Genomic DNA, 23,625 nt, shown 5'->3' on the forward strand with positions numbered 1-23,625 from the left:
CTGGAACACAGGAGGCATTTTGTAAATATCACTTTCCTCCCTCTCTTGCAAATCTCCTTAAGGACAGGAACTGAGAGACTGTTTATTTTTACTATAATTTTAAAACCTCCAAGGCCCCAGCACACAGCCAGTTGAATGAGAAAGAATGAGAAAGAAGAATCATATGCTCTCAATTCTTTCCCTAAAGAAGTTACATTTATCAGGTTCTTTACAATGTTGAATATTCTACTCACACTACAACCTTCTAGCCATTTTTAATGTCATACATTGTTGAAGAAAAGGCTGAATTTCAGATAGCCAAGAGTTTGTGGAATACAAACACAAAGCATGTAAGGGGAATAAAGAAAAAGGAACAAAAAATGTTCAGACTGGGCCCATTGAGTTTTAAATGTCTTGCATAAAGACATGGATTTTTAAGTTTACAAAAGAAACTCAAAGCAGTTAAGACAATGGGATTTCTGGAAATAGAAAGTCTTTGTTTATCCACAGGTCAAATAAAGTGCAAGTAAAGGGGAAGCTTTCTGTTTGGGTCTGCAATGCTCAGCGGCAGACTTCTGACCCACACACTACTCAGGCGGCCTCCCTCTTGTTCTGTTGAGAAGCTACTTACATTCCACATGCTGGGGCATTAACCCTAGCTTCTGGCTGATGCATTAACTTTTGAATGCTCACCAAGGAAGATGGGGAGAAATCCAGAAAGGTGTTAGGGGAAGAAGCTACGATGGAGACAGTAGATTAGGCAAAAATGGATGCCTCCTGATGCTCCTCTGCACCTGCTCTGGTCCAAGAGAAATAGGGAGCAACTCAAGCTGGTACAAACTTGAAGAGTCAGCAGCACATGGCACAAGAGGTATGAAGAGTCTTGGTCTGTTCTATGGTGCTGTGAAGGGCTGATGGACAACTGGCAGTCAGCAAATTCATTCCACAAATATTTTTTGAGTGTCTCCTAGTGTCAGGCCCCATCCTAGGTACCAGAGATTCAGTGACAAGAAAGACAAGCAAAGCAGCAGCCCCACAAAATGGTCCAAGAAGAAGAGACCTAAGATAAAATCTGTGTTAAAATATCACATGCTATACCCTGTCCATGAAAACTCATAAAGCACACTGGTTTCTTAGAAGCCCTGAACCAAAGAACCTCATTTCATTTGATTTTATCCAGTGTATCCCCCCAAAGTGTTAACCCAGAGAATTTTTAAAAATATATATCATCTGTTAATACTAGATGATACATCTCAAAATATAATTTTAGAAATGGTGACCTTAATTTGACCAAAAAAAGATAGGAAAAAACTAATTTCATATTCTACTTGATAAAAATCCATTCTGAGTTGGATATGTATTAATAATGGTCTCATTTGGGGATAAATTCTCAATAATTAGGGATGGGCTAGGAGATTCTTCTATTTGGCATCTATTATAGTAGTGAACACAGGATGGTGTTTAAGACATTTGAGAATGTGTAAGCAGGCTTTATCACCCGCCCCCTTAGTGATTAATTCTATAGGTTTGGTTGGTGGGACAGATGGGTACACCGTCTCTCACTGTGCCCTGCCTTCCTCTGGGTGCTCCACTCCACAAAGGCACACTGCTCTATGATCAAATATATCTGGCCTCATCTATTCTGGCTTTTTGAGAAAATCATAATGCCAATCTTCAGGACATATTTCTAGGTTATTAATCAGCAATTCTGAAAGACCTGCTTCAGAGATCAGGTAATAACCTCTTTCTCAATTAAATTTATAAACTTTCCATGGGAATCATAAATGCTGTCATTTCACAAATGTGGGTTGGTTACAAATGCCCCTTCTCAAGAAAATTGTTCTAAAGATTGTACCTAAAATATTTCATCAAAAAATCTACAGCTATATGTGTATTCCACATATAGCTTTCTATTAAAAGTTTTAGATTTATTTTTCAATATCATCATATGTGGACTTCTCCGTGTCATTCACTGCTGTATCAGAGAAAGGTGATAATGATAATTTCTGAGGATTTCCTATTCTGATATCCAAGTTTGCTTTATTTTTAGACCTGTTGATGTTTATGTTTTTAAGGAGTCTTCCATCTAAGTCTACAAAAGAAACTCAAAGTTTTTAAAACAAAAGAGTCCTCATTAATGTGGTTGGCTACACATAAAAATAGTAGTACATAAAATAGTAGTCTGCTAATCTTGAGGAGGTTTCAGTAGTATATTTTTTATCTTCATGCCAACTTTATTAGTCTTAGAATATAACCAATGAAATAAGGTGAAGCTAAGCATTTGAGCCCTTCACTATCCCCCCCCCGAGGTTATCAGTAATTACATACTGGAGGACATTCCTGACTATCAAACAGGTAAAACAAGATGGATCTTTCCTGACTGTTGGGTGAAACAAGATGGATTTTTCCTGACTGTTAGGAACTTCATCCTTACAGTTATTCAGGCCAAAAACTTTAGAGTCATCCTTGACTTCATATATCTAATCAGTTAGAAAGTCCTATTGCCACAAGAGTCAAAATACCATATTTCATGGATTCTAAGAGGAACAATCTCTTACATTTCAATGTATGTGAAATCAGAATGCATCCCACAATCAATAGTGCATGATATTCTTTCTCACCGAGGCAGTAATCCTGCCATAATTATCTTTGCCTGCACACACCGAAACAACCAGTATCAAACTTGCAAAATGGGTGTCAGCAGCTGGGAAGAAAATTCTAAGAAAATAGTGGAACACACTTATTTAGTCTCTTGGAACTAAATAGCTATGGGGGTTGTAGGGAAATGAGAATCCCCACAGTGCTTATAACATTGCCAAAGTAGGAATCAAAAGCTGGCTCTCTGTATGCAGCTGCAAACCTGAGTTAAGAGCCCAGCATCAAGACTTCTGGTGCCTGACAAGATGGAATAAGTGCCCAGACTTAATTATCTGCTTAGAAATCACCAAAACGTCAGAAAGCTATTAAAACACACACACACACACACACACACACACACACACACACACACACAATACTTGGCTTTTGAGACACTGAATATCAAGTAAAAAGGGCAGCAATCTCTGAGAATCAAGAAACGAGGTAGGTGAGCCTTAACATTGTCCTGACTTCCTACTTTGAAAGACTTTCCCAGCCGCCTCTCAGGAGGTAAGAACTGCAAGCCTGGAGGATTCCCTGAGTTGAGGAGACCAAGCTAAGAATCCAAGAAGATCAAGGTGGCTAGAGTTTGAATGGCAGATTACCAGAGAGAAAAGGGGATACACAGAGAAACAACTCTAGAGATTTAAGAGCATTCTCCCATCACATTGTACACCTCAAACTTATACAGTGATGTGTATCTATCACTTCTCAACAAAACTGGGAAAAATATTTACATGACATAAAAAATATTTATGTGGCATGCTAATAACATGTGCTACTATATAATTAAAAACATTATTCTCTTTGGGTATCCAGCAGCATACCCATGCTAATCAGGACATGCATATAAAGAAACTTGCTGAGGCTGGGGAAATAACCACACAAAAGAATTGTAGAAATGACTACATGCATATAGGGCTTGGAATTACTATCTTACCCCACCAGCCATCCTAGAAAACTTTATAATTTTGGGACACTGAGCAGTAGAAGGGTCTTGCCTCAGTAGCAGGGGATAATTAGCACCAGCCAGACATGGCTTTGGTCTTGCCAACTAAATTTTAAGACCCAAAAGGATCAAATTTATTCCAAGTAGCTTTATTGCCTCTAGAACAAAACTCAAAAACATTTACAGGAATACAAAAATATCTAGTATCCAACAAGATAAAATTTGTAATATCTGGAATCAGGTCAGAAATTACCAGGCATGCAAAGAAGCCAAAAAAATTACAGCCCATGCTGCAGAGAAAAATCCAATCAGTCAAAACACAGGATAGACATTAAAATATTTACTACAACTTTACTCTATGTTCAAAAACTTAAGTACACATACACACAAATTTTCAGGCCCAGAGAATTTTAATGGTGAATGCTACCAAGCATTTAAAGAAGAAATAACAATCTATATGCAGTCTTTTCAAAAAAACAGAAGAGAAATCATTTCCCAACTCATTGTATGAGCTTAGCATTACACTGCTACCAAAACTAGACAAAGATGGTATAAAAAAAAGTATCCTTCAGACAACTATCTCTCATGAATGCAGATGGAAAAAAACCTTCAAACAAAACACTGGTAATTCAAATCCAGTAATCTATATAAAGAATTAATACACTATAACCAAGGAAGGGAAGCCTGGTTTTTTATTTGAAAATCATTAATGTTATCCATCACATAAAAGTCTAAGGAAGAAAAACCATATGATTGTATCACCTTAGGAAGAAAAAGCATGACAAAATTCAGTATCAAGTCATTATAACTCTCAGTACATTAGGAATAAAAAAGGACTTCCTTAATGTAATAAAAGGGATTTTCAAAAAAACCTACACCTAACTTCATCCTCAAAGGTGAGAAATTGAATGCTTTTCCTCTTAAGATTGGAAATGAAATAAGGATACCCTCTCTTGCCTCTTCTCTTCAACATCATATTGGACATCCTTGCCAGTGGAATAGGCCATAAAAATAAATAAGTGGTTTACAATATGAAAAGGAAGAAGTAAAACCATCCTTATTTGTAAAACAAGATGATAGTTTATGTAGGAAATCTAAAAACTCTCAGAACTAGTGAGTTAGCAAGTTTGCAAAATATAGAGCAAACACATAAAAATAAATTAGCAATGTACAATTGAAAATTAAAATAAAAAATAAAATGCCAATGCAATATGACAAGAAAATAAAAGAGGTAAAAATTTAACTAAAATACTATAAAGGCCTAGAAAAGGAATGAGAGAAGACCCAAAGAAATGGATAATCATGCAGTGCTCATAGGTTAAGTGACATAACATTGTAAAAATGTCAATTTTCCACATATCTATAGAATTAACAAAATTATAAATCACACTTTCAGCAAGATTTTTTATAGATATGGACAAGCAGATTGAAAAATTTACATGGAAAGCAAATAAACTATTATAGAATAGCCAAATGAGTTTGAGAAGAAGAGTAGATTTGGAGGGATCAAATTACTTGATTTTAAGAATTCCTGTAAAGCTATAATGACCAGGAGAATGTGGTTTTGGTGAAGGACTGACACATAGATCAGAATAGAGTCCAAGAGACCCCCACACAAAGGGCCAGTGGGCTTTTCACATAGTTTTATTTTATTTATTTATTTTTAAAGAATTTATTTATTTATTTATTCATGAAAGAGACAGACAGGGAGAGAGAGAGAGGCAGAGACACAGGCAGAGGGAGAAGCAGGCTCCATGCAGGGAGCCCAATGTGGGACTCGATCCCAGGAGTCCAGGATCGCAACCTGGGCCAAAGGCAGGTGCTAAACCGCTGAGCCACCCAGGGATCCCCCCTTCACATAGTTTTAAAGGCAATTCAAGAGAGAAAAAGACATCTTTGTAACAAACAGGGCTGGAAAAGTTAGACATCCTGATAATTTCCCAAATTAAACTATATATATATTATATATATATATATAATAGTACCAAGATTTAACTTACCGTAAATTAACTGAAAATAGGTCATTGATAGTAAAGCTAAAATGTAAAACGTTTAGAAGAAAATATCAGAGAAAATTGGTGACCTGTAATTAGTCAAGGAATTCTTACATACAATGTTAAAGGCATAGTCCTAGTAAGAAAAGAATGATGACTAGTCTCCATCAAAATTAAAAATTTGGGGACACCCGGGTGGCTCAGCAGTTGAGTGTCTGCCTTTGGCTTAGGGTGTGATCCCGGAGCTCCAGAATCGAGTCCCACTTTGGGCTCCCTGCATGGAGCCTGCTTCTCCCTCTGCCTATGTCTCTGCCTTTCTCTTTGTGTCTCTCATGAATAAATAAATAAAATCTTTAAAGAAATTAAAAGTTTTGCTCTGTGAAAGCTGATATTAAGCCTTTTTTTGAGGGGTGGGGTGGTATCTATGGAGAGAAAATATTTTCAAATCACACATCTGACAAAGGACTTGTACCCAGAACTCATAAAGAATTCTCAAAATTAAATGGAAACCAAACCCATTTAAAAACTGGGCAAAGGACTTGAACCCACATGACATCATTTTATTAAAAGATTTATTTATTTATTCATGAGAGACAGAGGTAGAGACACAGGCAGAGGGAGAAGAAGCAGGCTCCTCACAGGGAGCCTGATGTGGGACTTGATCCTGGATCCCAGTATCATGCCCTAAGTGGAAGGCAGACACTGAACTGCTGAGCCACCCAGTCCCAGGTGTCCTGAACCCACACCACATCAAAGAAGAAATAAGCACTTCTGTAGTAGGCAGCATAATTTTACTCCCTCACTCAGTCAAAGATAACCATGTCCTAATACCCAGAGCCTATGAGTATGTTATGTTACATGGAAAGGGGGAATTAATATTACTGATGAAATTAAGATGATAATCAGCTGACTTTAAAATAAAGAGATTATCTTGGATTATCTGAATGGGCCCAATTTAATCACAAGGGTTCTTTATTTTTTTTTTTTTTCCACAAGTGTTCTTCAAATTGAGAGAGAGAGAGAGAGGCAGAAGAGGAGATTGGAGTAGGAGATCTAAAGATTTTACAGAGCAGGCTCTGAAGATAACAAGGAACATAGATAACATAACAGAAGCTAGAAAGGCAAAATCAAAGAAAATGAATTAGTCTCTAGAACTTCCAGAAGGAACATAGCCCTGCTTAACATTGTAATTTTATTTTAGCCAGACCCATTTCAGACTTCTGACTCTCCAGAACCATAAAATAAATGTATAGCTTTGAGACACTAAATTTATGGCAATCTGATACAGCAGCAACTGGAAACTAATAGAACATGAAAAAACAGTCAACATCATTAGTCATTAGGAAAATGCAAATTAAAACAATGATGGGATATTAATATGAACCAATTAGAATGGCTAAAATAAAAAATACTAACAATATTAAATGATGGCAAGAATGTGGAGCAAATGAAACTCTTACACATTGCTGGTAGAAATGCAAAATAGTGAGCTACTCTGGAAAAAAGTCTAGCAGTTTCTTAAAATGCCAAATATATATCTACCATATGACCTAGCCATTTAGCTACCCAGGAATTTACCCAAGAGATATGAAAGCATATGCCCATATAAAAATGTGAACATGAATGTTCATAGCGGCTTTATTTATAAGACCTCCCAAGTGAAAACAACCCATATGCCTGTCAACAGGTGAATAGATAAACCAACTGTGGTATGTCCATACACCGGAATTACCATACAGCAATAAAATAAAATAAACTATTGATGCATGCTACAATATTAATGAATCTCAATTACGGTGAATGAAAGAAGCTATTTGGACAATAGTTTATATTGTATAATTCCATTTATGTAAAGTTCTAGAAAATGCAATCAAATCTATAGTGACAAAAAGACCAGTGGTTGCCAGAACACAGGGCCAGGAGAGCAGAAGTAAGGATTATAAGGGGCACAAGAAAACTTTTGGGATGATGGGTATGTTTGGTTTCACAGGTGTATGCGATATGTAAACAAGTTGAACGCTTTAAATATCCAGTTTATTGTGGGTCATTTATACTTCAATATAGCTGGGTTTTTTTTAAGAGTCCAGTACCAGTGGATTTTATTTCTTTTGCAGATTCATTTTCAAATAGTGTATTATAGGTACCACCATGCCATGTGAAAATTGAGTCCAAAATTATTAAAAAGAAGTTGGAGAAAAAGTTTATTTCAATTTTATTTGCCAATTTATTGATTTATTTCAGGTTCTTTGTATGTATAATACATGGTTTTAAAAAAAATCTACCTTTAAAGTAGATCTTTTAACTATCATGTAAAAACCCTAAGTGATCAGGAGGCATTGTGTCATAGTTTCTTAATTTCTATAGCAGGTTTTCTTTCTTTTATAGTTGGGCATAAAATAATGGCACATCTTTCAATCAGTGAGGTCTTAGAGTCAAAGAAATGCAGTAAATTCAGATCAAATCACTCCTTAGCACCTCCATCTCCCTCATGGTCCAAGCCGTCATCATTCCAAGGCTGGCTTACTGTAACAGCCTCCTGATTGCTTTTGTACTTCCATAGCTAGATCAATTATAGTCTATTCTCAACACAGTAGATAGAGCAATCCTTTGGAAAAAAAAAATCAAGTCATTCCACCGCTCAAAATCCTCCTGTGACTTCTCATCTCATTCTGACTAAAGGCCAAAATCCTTACAAAAGCCTACAATATCTGTGGCATTCTTCACGCCACCTTTCAATCCTCCTGCCTTCATCATTTCCTGTAGGATTTTTTTAAACTTACTTTAAGTCACATCAGCTTCTTTGCACTTCAAGAAATATGTCAAGAATACATTTACCTAAGTAAGGCCTTTGTTCTTGACTTTCTCTATGACTAGAATTCTCTTTCCCTTGACTTTTGCATGGTGACATTAAAACCTGGTTCCAAGATGCCACTTTATCAGTGTGTACTCTTCTTACTAACCTATCTAGTATTGCAATTCCCTGTAACACTTAATTGGCAGCCCAGCCCTATCTCCTGTTCTTCTTCCCTGCTTTATTTTTTTTAAGACTCCTACCACCATATGACAGACAACACATTTTATTTAGTTTTTTTGCTGTCTGCCCCTCAGGAATTTTGAGATATCCAGGTGATTTCAAAACACACAAATTCATACGACAGGTTTGCAAAGCTGGAGACATTAAATTGATAGCAAATAGACTGGCTCTAGTTATAAGTATATTGCATATACTTGGAAAATATGTAATAGGGTACAAGCCAATATAATTTGCAAGAAAGTGAGCCTTTGATTTCAAGAATCAAAAGTTAATGTTAGTTAAATTTATTCTTTTTTTGGGGGGGGGGCAGGAAGTTGAAAAAAGTGACTAGGAAAAGTGGAAAGATTGAATGCTATCAGTGGACAGCATTTTCCTTTAAAAAGGGAGAAAAATGTGCCTTGATCTAGCTCTCTTTCTTGTCTGTATTTGTATTAGGCAATTACTCTGTCTTTTGATACAAAGATGGTTTCTTTATTATTTGCCAGCAAATGGCAGCCCTTGGATAAGTTCCTCCTACTTCTCGTTTTCCTTCTGGCACTTCCCACCATGGTCTTTCTCCACTCTTCTGTTTTCTCTTTGTTCCCCCACGGCTTGATAACATTAAAAAAAAAAGTATTGGATATAAGTTCAGAAGAAAATGAGTTCAATGTGGGGAATCCGACTGCTAGGAGTTTGAAAAGAGCATGTGGCTGGCTTGCAGTGCCTTTTGGCAGAGCACAGGAGAGAGACCTGGCACCACTCCTCCAGGCCTTCACGGGTGGAGAACTGCTCACCTGGCCAGCACACTGGGCCCCGCAGAGCAGTCTAATCTTCCCTGCCTGTGGGTCACCCCACAGTCTGTAAATATAGGGTGGAAGGTTCTTCTGGGGTGGAGAAAACATAAACGAGGCAGTTTGTTCAGCATCTGCTATAGATTGTGGTGAGGTGCATGCATATGTTGGGCTTTATTGATATAAATCATTTTGTCATGAGGCATCATCAGTGCTAAGGTAAATGAATCAATTGCATTTTGTCATTATGGATAATCATCAGGTTGTGTATGATATAATTAACCTATTCTCTGTCTTGAATAGAGCACTTTTCATTGAAATATCTATTTGCAGATCTGGGGGTGACTTATGGCTCTTAATTTGCTTCAGTTTGTTCTTTCAGAGCTTCTCCACATTGTTCCAGTGAGTCAAGCCCCAGGGTCCCTGATGACTCCCTAACAGGAGGGTAAGAGGAATATTTATCCAGGCAGACTGTTGAGGCAGAGGGCATGAGTGCGAAAGGAGGGAGGATTCCCTATCCCTAAGCCTGCTATATAGCAGGTGCTACACAAAAGCAGTCATCTCCTTTTTCTGTGCCTAGCAGAAATTCCTAGATTCCTAGATAATGAGCATTGATCAATTACATGACAAATAATTAGCAAGATTTGGGACACCTGGGTGGCTCAGTGGTTGAGCATCTGATGCCTTTGGCTCAGGTTCTAATCCTGGGATCCGGGATCGAGTCCTGCATCAGGCTCCTTGTGGGGAGTCTGCTTCTCCTTTTGCCTATGTCTCTGCCTCTCTCTCTGTGTCTCTCATGAATAAATAAATAAAATCTTTAAATAATAATAATAATTAGCAAGATTTTAGCTCTTCCAGGATTTCTTAGTGTTCTACAAAAGTGACTTTTTAAATGTAACTTCCTCCCCAAATATCTTACCGTGACTTCAGAAATTTACAAAACAATTGTGCCTCTATCCTCTAGTTTTCATCTTCCAAATTTTTAAATTTTTCATCTTATAGAAGAAGCTACCAACACATGAAAGGAAAAAAAATCTCACCTGAATGTACTATATCAATGTCTAACTTACCTCATCCTTCATTCTCTCTGCCAGACTTTCCCCCACCCCCTAATTCACATTTTTCACTGCCAGCAGGGGTGTTAGAATGTAGAGTTCACTAAAGCTGGTACCTCTAATGTTTCTTGTGTTTAAAAGTCCCTAGTCTTTCTTGCTACTACCTCTTCTTCCCAAGAACTGGCTTTGGACAAACTGCCTTTGAACAAACTGCCTTTTCCTAACTTCTGGGAATGTTTCTTTAGTGTATACTGCCTTTCTTCTTGACCTACAAGCCCATTTAAAGCCACAGACTCTGCCAAATGTCAATTGTTTTTCTCCAGCTAGTCAACAAAGAAGGAGAACAAAGCCACATTCAGTAAAAGATATTATTCTCAGTTCCCAAGCTAGGGGAGCCATGTGCAAAGACATTCAGTCAAATCTATTAAGGATTCTGGGTAGGGGCAAAATCTGGAGACCGTATGCCAAACAAGGTCAAATTATTCTAAAAATGTATGTCTTTGAGTACAAGAGTTGCCTTATTTTTATTTTTTTTTTCTGATGCAGCACCCAGAGCAGTGATGGTCACAAAGGATAGTGTTTTGTAAAATGATCTGGATCACTGTGTGACTGCGAGGTTATCTTAGGTATCACTAGAACATGTGCAATCTACCCAAGCAAGACCCAGCTGGGCAGAAATCTGAAGTAACTTGTCTTAATCCATCTAATTGCTTTAAAGTGTCCCACCGTGCAAATAATCAGCAGGGTTGTGGGACAGGCCAGAGAAATGAAATGAATAAGTGCTTAGGTTCTGGAATTGGACTCTGGGCTTGAATCTTGACTCTACTATCTTATAGTTGTGTGACTGTGAGCAAGTCACATAATCTGACTAAGCTTCAGTTATCTTATTCATAACATAAGGATAAACAATGCTTTGCTATAAGATTGTTATAAGGATAAAATGAGATAATCATGCAAATTTCCCAGCACATATTACAGAGGAAGCATATATTTATTGTGCTAGTATACAGAGTAAGACATAAGTTAATAAATGGCTTCATATAATCACCATCCAGGGGATCCCTGGGTGGTGCAGCGGTTTGGTGTCTGCCTTTGGCCCAGGGCGCGATCCTGGAGACCAGGGATCGAATCCCACGTCGGGCTCCCGGTGCATGGAGCCTGCTTCTCCCTCTGCCTGTGTGTCTGCCTCTCTCTCTCTCTCTGTGTGACTATCATAAATAAATAAAAATTAAAAAAAAAATCACCGTCCAATATTAATTCTGAAAGAACCTGTGTTCAGCACCAAAGATCGCTCTGTAAATGTAGACAGAATGATTTCATGGTGGTAGGAGTGAATTTGTTTAGATTTACATACTCTCCCTGCTAAATCCCATCAGGCACATCAGACTGAATCAGGCAGAGGCTTGGACGCAGTCTGTCCTCATGTTGGGCAGCAAACTGCATGTCTATGTTTGTAAATAGAGTGTGTTTTGATCCACGTGTAGTTCACTCCTGCTGCATGACAAAAGAAAGGGTTGCAATGGGTTACCTGACTTGTTCTACCTAAAGTAATACACAAAGCAGGAACATGAAGCTTTCTATAGTATGTTCAGATTCATCTTCATTTTGGTGGTGGCCTCATTCCCAGCTGCTGAGGGGAGCCAGCACTAAACCAGGAGAGATTAATTAACCAACAAACCCGAAGATGGCCCCATCTCTTGTGGCATCTTACATTTGGTTGCAGAGAGCTGGGATTTATATTGCCCTCGGACCAGCCGGCAGGTGGACCCATCCCCGTTGCAGACTCCACAGTTATCCTCCTTGATGGTGCTTCCCAGCTGGTGATCGCAGCCGACAATCTAATAGGAGAGAGAGATGGGTGATTCAACCAGATGCCTACTTCAGGGATCCATCGCAAGGCCCATCACCACTAAATGACCTCGCTTCATTTTGGAGGAAGCATAAAACATGCTTCCCGTAGAGGGGAATGAATTCAGCTGGAATTTCAATCAAGCTAAGGAAGAAAAAGCAAAGCATAGACAAAGATGTTTTTACAGTTCAAATATATAAACAGAAAGAAGGGTGGGGGAGGGAGACAGAGAGAGAGAGAGAGAATGGAGGCAGGCAGGGGAGAAGGTAAGGGAGAGAGGAAGACCCTGACCTACTGATATCATGGAGCCTTAATTTAAAAGATAACTCCTATGGGACTAGGTTGGTTAAGCGTCTGCTTTTGGCTCAGGTCCTGGGATGGAGCCCCGAGTTGGGCTCCCTGCTCTGTGGGCAGCCTGCTTCTCCCTTTTCCTCTATCCACCTCTCCCCTCCCCACCCCCACTTGTACACTTTATTTATTTGTCAAATAAATAAATAAATAAAATCTTGGGAAAAAATCACTCCCACTGTCAATAATTATGTCACTAAAATTAAAAAATACACTTATGAAAGGAAAAATTTTGTGGATTATTTTCATGTTCCATATTTTCCCTTAGACTGTAAGCTGTGTAAGAGTAGGGGCTTTGTATGTTAGGTCCACTGATGTACCAGGCAACTAGTACAGTGCTTGGCAAACTGTAAGCCCTCAATAGGTATTTGCTGAATGATGATGGCAGGCGAGAATTCTATCACTGAACCACCAATGCTGCTGAATGATAATGAAAATCGCTCCTTTTTTTTTTTTTTAAGATTTTATTTATTTATTCATGAGACACAGAGACAGGCAGAGACACAGGCAGAGGGAGAAGCAGGTTCCCCATGGGGCAGGGAGCCCGTTGTGGGACTCGATCCTGGGATGCCAGGATCAAGCCCTGGGGCAAAGACAGACAATCAACCGCTGGGCCACCCAGGCTGCCCTAAAATAGTTCCTTTTCTAGCTAGCACTTCAACTAAGAAAAGAGAAACAATCACAGAATGAGCAAACAGGGATCCCTGGGTGGCGCAGCGGTTTGGCGCCTGCCTTCGGCCCAGGGCGCGATCCTGGAGACCCAGGATCGAATCCCACATCAGGCTCCCAGTGCATGGAGCCTGCTTCTCCCTCTGCCTATGTCTCTGCCTCTCTCTCTCTCTGTATGACTATCATAAATAAAAATTAAAAAAAAATTAAAAAAAAAAAAAGAATGAGCAAACAGAAGCAAGATTACTGTATGTGTGTGGTGGGGGAGGAGGGTCGATGAGGCAGGCGGCAGAGACAACCAATCCTGAGGCCCTCTTTGCCTAGCTGTGTCCTGCTAGGCACAAGACAAGTACCTTGTTAATCCTGAGAACGATTATGTAAGATAACTCCACTTAAAACCGAGGCCCTAAGTCTTGCCAAGGTCACTTTGATAATACGTGGCTGAGTTCTGAACACATCTAATAAAACATTTATGCTTAGTCCAAATCAGGCTTAACAACAATTACAAGCACTTATCAGGTATGTGGGCCAAGTCTATTTGTACTTTTACTCTCTCCTTTCTACAGTTCAAGTTAAAAAAAACTCAAATCCAAACTGCATCAGGTTGTACCTCTATAGTTCTAGTTAGATCTAATATCGAAAGACTCCACTTGCAAACAACTTCAACTACTGTCTTTGACACAAATAAAATGAGAACTATGGTGACATCTGAAGAGGCTTCTTTCCCAAAAGTCCCTGCAATTCACTGTGTCTTTCAAAAATCTAATTGTTAATTGACATTTCTTTGAGGCTTGACTTTCCTTTTTTGTACCTTTAATTAATAATTGCAAACACATGTTTGCAATTTAAACAAGGTTTAAAAATTACAATTATTTAGCACTGCATTATATATGTGCTATATTTTCAAATATGGTAATATGTATTTTTTATACACAGGCATACAAGCATTTTTAACATCGATGACAAAGCAGTAACTCCTTCAACAACTATACATTTTTTGAAATACAAAGATGTCAGGAAAACATAGTGCCCAGCTTTTAAGTGGGGAGCAAAGGTGGGCTGGGTCTGTCCTTATGGGCTCATTGTGATGAAGCTGCCATTCACCTCAGTATGCCACATGTTGCAGTGAAGTCACTTTAGAATATCATCCAAATTTCATCCATGCAGAACCAACACATGCTGGCTTAAAATTTCATTGATGTGCTTCTATGTAGCTGTAATAAAATTATTTTCAAAAATTTAATCTGTAGATGAATCCACATACGAGTTGAATAATTCTGCAGTCACTTGTATTCTGAACACAGTGTGAAATGGGGGTGCAGAAGTAACTTATATACCACCACCAATTATTAAAAATAATTTAATCCTCTAGCCATCAATGATCAAGATCTGCCATGCGCCAAGCACCGTGCTAGAAGCAAAATCGAAAGGTGAGTTTAAGCACATAAGCACCCATCCTCATGGGACCTAAGAGTCTAATAGTCTCTAGGAGGCACATATTATTCAAATCATCATACACAAAAAGTGTAAAATGATAATCATGATGCAAACTATAAAGTACAGATAAATGATACTCTAAGAACATGAAATATGGAGAATTTGGTATAGTTAGAGAGGCCAGAGAAGAGTCTTTTAAGCTGAGATATGGACGAGGTGCCAGAGTTAACTATACAAAAGGGAGGTGTTGCTGTGAGGTGTACTGCACATTTTAGTCAAGTGTGGGTACCAGCTAATTAGAAAGTAACCCAAAACCCAAGTTGACAAAAAACAAAAACAAAAAATGTCAGAAGCTAAACCATCTGTTTGGCTTAGAAGGGTCAAGTCCTTTGAAAAAAACATGGTAATACTAATTTAGGCAGTATGCAAAGAATCAATGACTCATCTGTTGTTCTTTGGGTTTGGAAAGAGATGAATTTAATCTGACAAGATACTCAGCACTATGGAAGGGTGATGGGCAAGGGGCATGGATATTTATACTCTCAGGTATCTCAAATATAACTTGGTTTATTCCTTAAAGAAATTTCGAGTTTCTCAAAGGATTTAACTTTCTCTGGAAATTTTTTACTGGTCTTTGATATCTCTAAAGAAGCCAAATAGGAGATTACTATGAAAATCTCTCTAAATCCTAAAGATTTCTTATGGCTCCAAAGCCATTTTAAGAAAAGAACAATCCTGCTTTACAGATCCAAAGTAACAATCTATTAGGATCAGCTAAATAGAAGGTGACATACTTTAGGGCTCACTTGACCAGACCACCAACTTAGTGCCCTCAATGTAGGTTTATAGACCTCAGGATATGAACCAAGTGGGTTCTAACTAGGCTTTGTTTAACTTCAGAGTTGAAGAGACAAACATCTCCCTGATCCACTTTTTTCGCTCCTTTGTATCAATTCCTTTTTAAGATGCCAAAATATTCTAACTCAATTATTTTTAAAACATGGGAATACTTTATCATCAGATAAAATGTTCCTATTTTGGTCTAAATGGAAAACTGTTTGCAGTTATGTCAAGAAAATCCTTATTGACATATCTCAGTCTATCTCAATCTTTTGATCTGGAATAACAGATTAATTAAACTGTTACTTTGAGAGCTATTATTAATAACAAAGAAAAAAAAGAAATACAGAAATGGGTTTATTTGGCAGTTATAATGACAGATCTCTGCGCTTTTGCACATACTACTATTTCTGCCTAACGTGCTTTTCCCCAATTCTTTAGTTAGCAAACTCCTATTATTCATCTTTCAAATCCCAAATTAAGTGTCTCCTCCTCAAACATGCCTATCTAGATTCCAGATTTAATGGCTTTATTATTCTGTGCTTCCTCAGCCATTTGTTCAGAACTCCAGAGATTACTGGTTGCCACCCAACATCCATCTTATTTTTCTCAGTAACAGAACTCCAATTTTATTTGGGGTAGCAACATGTCCAGTTAAAAGAATACATTTTTCATTGGCTTTGTGATCAAATTATAATTAGTGAAATAAAAGTGGAAATGTTGTATGCGACTTCTGGGAAAACTACTTAAAAGAAGCTGACTTAGATGACCCCACCTGCCTGCTACTCTCCTTCCTTCCTGTTGGCTCCAGGTGCTGTTTTGAAAAAGAGACAATCCTGAGAATGGAAGCCCTGCAGTAAGGAGGGCAGAAGAGAAAGAAAGAGCCTGGTTCTTTAACCTTACTTAGACTGATCATATCTTGACTTCTTTTTTTATTTGTGAGAGAGTAATCTTTTATGTGCTTAAACCATTATTGCTTTGGCGTTTCTTTTGTATACACCCAATTCAAATAGTTGAATAACTTATATTGAGTTTAATCTATTAATATGTCTGTTTCTATACCAGATCATGGGCTATTTGAGAGCCCACATTCCATTAATCTTTGCGTTTCTGCTGTCTGGCACAGTGTGTGACACTTGACAAGCATGGTGAATGCTGGTGAATCAATGAAACACACAGCAAACATAATGGTTTGTTAACAAAGCCATTGTAGGTTACAGGTAAGCAGCCTTAGACTGCAGTCATTGACACATACGTAGACAAAAATGTGAATATATGTGTATACGTGTGCTTGTTTGTATCTGTGTACACAGAGGAACAGGCGTATCATAAATGACAACTACAGGTCAAACTGAAACTTCTGTCCTGCTGCATGAACAAGAATTACAGTAAAGGGCTAGTATTTTTAAAAGACTATTTCCCAAGTGCACCTACACTCATTATTAGTGAAATGTCATGGGAGGCAATGTTCAGGTCACTGAGTTCCCAGACCCACCCCATTCTGGACAAAACATTAAAGTGAGATAATGACCACTCATAACTTTGGCAACTACATAGAATTTTTTTTGCAAAGGGTGGAAAACTAGCTGAGTATTTTGGTCTAATGTATTTTATTCATATTCTGCTACTTGGTGTCAACCTGATACAGTGGTCTGACCGCCTCTGTATCCACAGTGATGCTTTTTTTTTTTTAAATAAAACTTATCTCAGGTGACATAAAAAGTCAAAGCTCCAAGACATTTTTGGTGCTTTAGCACCACGGCAGACTTCAAGCATGTCATGCAGGTTTTAGGCATCAGGGCTATTCTATGTGCTGATAGGGGTCTCTCCCTTAGTTTTACAGAACTGACAGCAGGTAAACAGGCAGACTGCAAGACTGAAATCCTCTAGACACTGAAATAAGTATAATAAAATGTCTTCACTAGGAGCCACAGGAAAAAGAAAGATTATCATCTGAATAATTTGGAGAATGTAAATAAACATAATCCATGCCCAAACTGACGTGCTTAGATGGGTTCACACTGGCCACATTTCAAATGGTTTCCCAAAAGGACCTCAACTTCTAGCATCAAATACTGAGCCAGTGATGTCAAGCTTTTCTTGATCCAACACCATGAGGTAAGAAACTTTTAAATCCCTTTATTTTCAGCATGGGGAAAGACAAATATGGAAAACTAAATGCTGCAAATCTGATCACAGCTGCTCTTATTTATAATTATTTAATTCAGATAGAACTTTATGGGGAAGAGTGTGCTGTTACATGTATTATAACTCATTTACTATTTACATTAATAGGGAAGACAGTGTATCTCCAACCTTATCTTCAAAAGAGTTTACATTGATTGATTTGCTTATGCTTTACCTTTTAAAAAAAAAGATTTTATTTACTTATTCATGAGAGACAAAGAGAGAGAGAGACAGAGAGAGAGGCAGAGACACAGGCAGAGGGAGAAGCAGGCTCCATGCAGGGAGCCCGATGTGGGACTAGATCCTAGGACTCCAGGATCACTCCCTGGGCCGAAGGCAGGGGCCAAACAGCTGAGCCACCCAGGGATCCCCATGCTTTACCTTTTTTCAAAAATATTTATAGCACATACATATAATACAAAACAATAAAATAAAAATAAGCACAAATGGGAATATGGGGTAAGGAGAAAAATAAGAAAGATAAGTTAAAACCAAAAAGGAGAGAATTATACAGAATGCATACCATGAAGTCCTACACATTTGCTAAATGGGGGTTACATATCTAGATATGAGCTTCCTAAAAGAGAGGAAAACATGAACAATTCCAAGAGTTACAGCATTTACTGGATCTTTTAGAAAATGTATAGGATAATGTGTTCCTTGCAGGAGACACTTGATAAATATTTATGTAATGAATAAATGACAAACTGGCTCAGGAGAACCATAATTACTCACAGTACTGAAATCCTAGATATATATCTGCTGTGAGTTTTCTGAAAGACAATGTCATATAACAATGTCCCAATAACAACTGAGCAAATACATACAAGACCTTTCAAAGAACTGGCTCTTCAACAATCTTTGTCGGATCCTAACAGTAAGAGAGGATTTGAAAAAAGCAAATTTTAAGTAGCCAAAACAAATCATCCAGATACAGAGCATTGTGATGGTCAGACCTAATCTGCGAATACACTTTATAACACATAGGGCTGGGTTGACAAAAATTTGGCATGTGTGCAGCTATTTTTCCTGCCAGGACCCATGACAGACATTGCTAATCAACTGTAGCACTCTTTGCCACTGAGATTTTATGTAGCTCCAAATCTTCTACAATACTGTACTCTAGAAGCCAAACTCAGACAGACATGGCTGTCATTGGAGGAGACTATACACCAATTTATTATTCCGGAATTAGAGAAATGAACTGGGTGTCTTTTGGGTGATGCAATGCAAAGATCTCTCTTTTGACCCCTGGATTGACAAAAGGCCACATGTGGCTGCATCCCCACATCCAGGTCCTATATCCTACCGCCACTGCCACCATGCCCAAGAGAAAGGCTGAAGGGGATGCTAAAGGATATGAAGCCAAGGTGAAGCATGAGCCAAAGAAATCTGCAAGGTTATCTGTTAAACCTGCTCATCTAAAGCCAGAGCCCAAGCTTAAAAAGACCCCTGCAAAGAAGGGAGAGAAGGTACCCAAAAGGTTAAGAGGAAAGCTGATGCTGGCAAGGATAGGAATAACTCTGTGGAAAACAGAGATGCCAAAACTGATCAGGCACAGAAAGCTGAAGGGGCTGGAGACAGGGATAGTATGAGGATAATATCAGGGATATTGGGAGAATTGAATAATGTTAACTAGTTTACTCTGGTGATCATTTTGAATCTTGATCCAACACCATGAGGTGTGTGTAGTTTTGGTAACTGTGTGACTATACAGTTTGAAATATGATCTTTTATCAAGTTTTATAAAAATGTAAAACTGTTTTACTTTTTTTTTTTAAAGATATGTTGTTAGCACATAGAATATTTAATTGTTGTTTTGGGGGAAGGGCATATATCACTAATAGAGTATCTCTGAAGCTAGGTTGATACAGGGAAAATACTTTTCCCTTCTAGTTTTGAGAAACTTCCTCATGGTTCCCAGGAGGAGGGATTCCCTGAGGTTGACACATATTAGCCACCTTGGCACAGATACCTTGTGGTATGGAAAAGCCAAAATTCATTTTTATGTCCTCTTCTCCTTCTCTGCCTTCATCATAGCCTTGACTCCCTTAAATATAGAGACCTATTGGAACCTGACCCCAAGAAGTGGTTCTCAGTATGTTAGGCAATCTAGACCTTAAAGTGTCACCATTGAGTCTGCATCCCTCAAAAGAATTCCTTTTTTATTTTATTTTTATTTTTTTTATTTTTTATTATTATTATTTATTTATGATAGTCACAGAGAGAGAGAGAGAGAGAGAGGCAGAGACACAGGCAGAGGGAGAAGCAGGCTCCATGCACCGGGAGCCCGATGTGGGATTCGATCCAGGGTCTCCAGGATCGCGCCCTGGGCCAAAGGCAGGCGCTGAACCGCTGCGCCACCCAGGGATTCCCCAAAAGAATTCCTTTTTTAGCTTAACAATTCAGATAGATAATTTTGCCATTTTCATTTCATTTCCTGAAAGTCAGGGTTAGCTTATGAAAAGTTGTTAAACAATATGCTAATTATGAAATGTCAACCCTGACTAAACTTTCCCTGTTCAGAATACCAAATGAAGACTTCATTGGGTTTTGTAGTGCTGTTCTGATTTTGGTAGTCCAATGAAGAAGGGAGTTAGAAAGTTGTTGTATATTGGTAATGATTGTTTGCCAGTGTCCATAATACCATGCTTATGAAAAGTATCTTTAATAAAGCTGAATACTGTATGGCTTGGGAAAAAAATTAACATTCTCTTAAGATTTGAATGATTTCAAGTACAAATTATAACACTCAGGTTCATAGAAAACAAACAGCTTCCTCCAAGGTAACACAGGTAGTAACTAACAAAACCAAAATTCCAACTTGGGATTCCCTACTACAGGTTAAAGTAGGATGTCTTTGAACCATGGAAGGACACACTATATGATATTTATTATGGCAAAGGTGAATGCTGATAACAAGCTTGACTATTCTTATCAAGATCACTGCCACTAGAGCAGGACTTAGGCACAGGGATGAATAGGTGGCTTCATCTGTGCTATGTGACTTGAAAACACATAAAGGGAGTACGTGGAAAGGTACACCTCCCATCTATACTGTGCTTCACACTTCTTCAGTATGAGAAAACAAAATCCCTGGCCATTCACAAAGGTGCTAATAGTGGTCCATGAGCTATGTTTAGCATTTTCAAAGCCTAATGGAAATATATTTACCTGCAATAAAACCACATAAGGTCCCCCAAACCCCCAGCCATCTCATTATACAAATAAGCTGAATCCTGATCTTTATTGCATTTATTTTTCACTTATACTCAGGTCTTTAAGTCATAAAATAGGAAAACAAATTATTATTTAATACATGTAGTGTTTTGAGTAGATGGAAACTTCCAAAACACAAGGCCCATAGGAAAAAAATAATAAAGAACACCTTTGTGTTACAAAGTTGAGAACCAATGGTTTACTCCTTTGTTTGTTGTTCAAGTACCCTTGGGAGGAGTAACACATTAAGTTGTTGATTATACTTAAATTAAACCAAACCAACTGAGCATAAGGCATTACGTGGCTCTTATGGTGCTGTGGGGAATACACATAAATAGGCATGGTCCCAATCTAGAGTGAATGGGTTTAATCAGATAATTTCCTCAAAATAGGTGAAACCAGAAAAGGAGTGAGGTCTCTAAGACTGAAGGTCATAGTGATACGGAGGTAGAGAAAGAGGGGAAAGCCACCTAGAGAAGAGAGTAAACTAGTGTTTGCCAAACACTTGCTATATACATCTTGTCACTTAATTCCTTTTTTATTGAGATATAATTGATATACAAACTTTAGTTTCAGTTATAAAATGTAATGTTTCAATATTTATATATATTTCAAAATGATCACCACAGTAAACTAGTTAACCTTATTCAATTCTCCTAATATCCCTGATATTATCCTTATACTATCCCTGGTTAACTATGGCTATTTTACAAAATAGACGAAACTACCTAATGAAAATAAAACTGAGACTCAGAAAGGTTCAACAACTTGTCCAAGATCACATTATTGGGAATTTGTGTTGCCAGAGTTGAAATCCAAGCTGAGTAGCACTATGTCATCAATGAGTGATTCCTCTATTCCATGATGTATTGTGTTCCTCTTGGGGGTTAGAAGGGCAATGAACAGACAGGAAGAATGAGGATGAACACGTCTCTGGCAGCCACAGCTTGTTGCCAAAAGCAACATCAGCCTACAGCCCTAAGTACTAAGATTGAGCACCAAGAAAAAAGTAGTGTCTTTGCATTCAGTAGCTCTGAAAATATACTTTCAAAGGGCAGGATTTCTTTTTTGGGGAGAGCAATTGAATTGGTTTAAAAAAATTAGTGCTTTTTTTCAACAGCCACACACATGCCACAGGGAAATACTGATAAATACCCACAGGTTATTAGGCCAAATGGATGAGGTGTAGCATTCTTACGCTCTAATATACCACAATGCAGGAAAAAAAATTACATGAAGGCATTAATTCTCTTCTTCCAGGCAAAGATTTTCCGAAGGATCTTCCCAGTACATGACAGTCTCTTCTCTAGGTTTACCAGTCACTGGTGGGATGATTCAATTTCCTCTTGGAATCACCAGAGTCCTTACAATGGCCCACAAGCTCCTGTATTATCTGAGTTACCTCTATGACTTCATCTCCCTCTGGATCATTATCCTTGCTGTTCTTCAAACGCAGTAAGCACTTTCTTGACTTAGGACAGCACTGGTTATTTCCAGTTATTGACTGGAACATTCTTCTGTAGACACCTCTAAAGCCTCCCTTAAGCTGTTGCTGGAAACATTCATCTTCTCAATAAGCCCTACTTTGCCCAGACCATCTAAAGCTGCATCCCAGACCCAAGTTCTTAATCCTATGGCACTCTTTTTATAATATAATTTACTTATTAAGTTTATTGTTTATTTTCTATTTCCTACCAGAATATAACACAAGGTCCTATTGTCCAATAATATAACAATTAATAAACATTTGTTGATTTGTTGAATGAATGAATGAATGAATGAATTCTGTATATAGGCAAAGCCACGGGGGAGGAGGATATATTATGGTTTCAAAGAAGCTTCCTCCTTATCCCACTCTAGAACATAAAAATAGCTTCCACCACTTAAACTCTTTACCACTAATTCCGAAGACCAAAAGAGAGCTGTCAAAATGAAAAAGATCTTTATGGATGCATCATTATATAGCACTGTAATCTCCACTTTAATTTCCATTTCTCACTTTGCCTGGTATGTCTCTAGTCTTTTATCCACTATTAAAAAATTCAAACTATCCACCCCAAAAATGCCTTGGGGTATAAATGTTTATTATTTGTGAGTGAGTCTCCCTCTTATTTCTTTTCCACCAGGCACAGTGTTCTAGGCTCTATACCACAGCTCTGACACCAACTCTACCTAGAAGCCCCCTTCATACTTGATCTCCTGAGCACCTGACTTTTTGGTTCTTCCTAAGAGACTTTAGCTTGGATAGTCTTAGGCCTGACTCTTCCCATTACTCTGTGTGGTTTCTAGCCCTTTGACTGGTCATCTGGCTGGATTAGAACCATAGTCCTTCCCTACCTCCAACCAACCCATCACCCTCATCAAAGGGTAGGGACTTCAACCATCTCCATGGTTAAAGTCTAAAGGAAGACTTACTGCAATTAGATGTGACCAGGTGCTGTTTTTTAAGGGTCCTATTTCTTTTTTTCTTCTTTCTTTCTTTCTTTCTTTCTTTCTTTCTTTCTTTCTTTCTTCTTTCTTTTTTTTTTTAACTATTTGAGCTACAGGTATTTTCCTGTGCTCCTTATCAGCTTGCTTATTCTGTAGTTCTAGGGATGTTGGCAATCACCACTGGTGTTTATCTCTTCATATTATTAAGTAAGTGGAAGAAAAAGGACA

At 38.1% G+C, this 23,625-nt stretch overlaps 1 protein-coding gene across 3 annotated transcripts in view; it reads right to left on the reverse strand.

Annotated features, from left to right (window-relative positions):
• Positions 1–23,625, reverse strand: part of ADAMTSL1 (ADAMTS like 1) — an 882,039-nt gene that overhangs the window by 241,826 nt on the left and 616,588 nt on the right. For all 3 annotated transcript variants that reach the window (XM_041761627.1, XM_041761624.1, XM_041761625.1), the window contains one exon: positions 12,130–12,256. In XM_041761627.1, coding sequence (XP_041617561.1) covers positions 12,130–12,256 — 127 coding nt within the window. The remainder of the gene's footprint in view (positions 1–12,129; positions 12,257–23,625) is intronic.

Source organism: Vulpes lagopus, chromosome 7, assembly GCF_018345385.1.
Source record: "Vulpes lagopus strain Blue_001 chromosome 7, ASM1834538v1, whole genome shotgun sequence".
Taxonomy (NCBI): Eukaryota; Metazoa; Chordata; class Mammalia; order Carnivora; family Canidae; genus Vulpes; species Vulpes lagopus.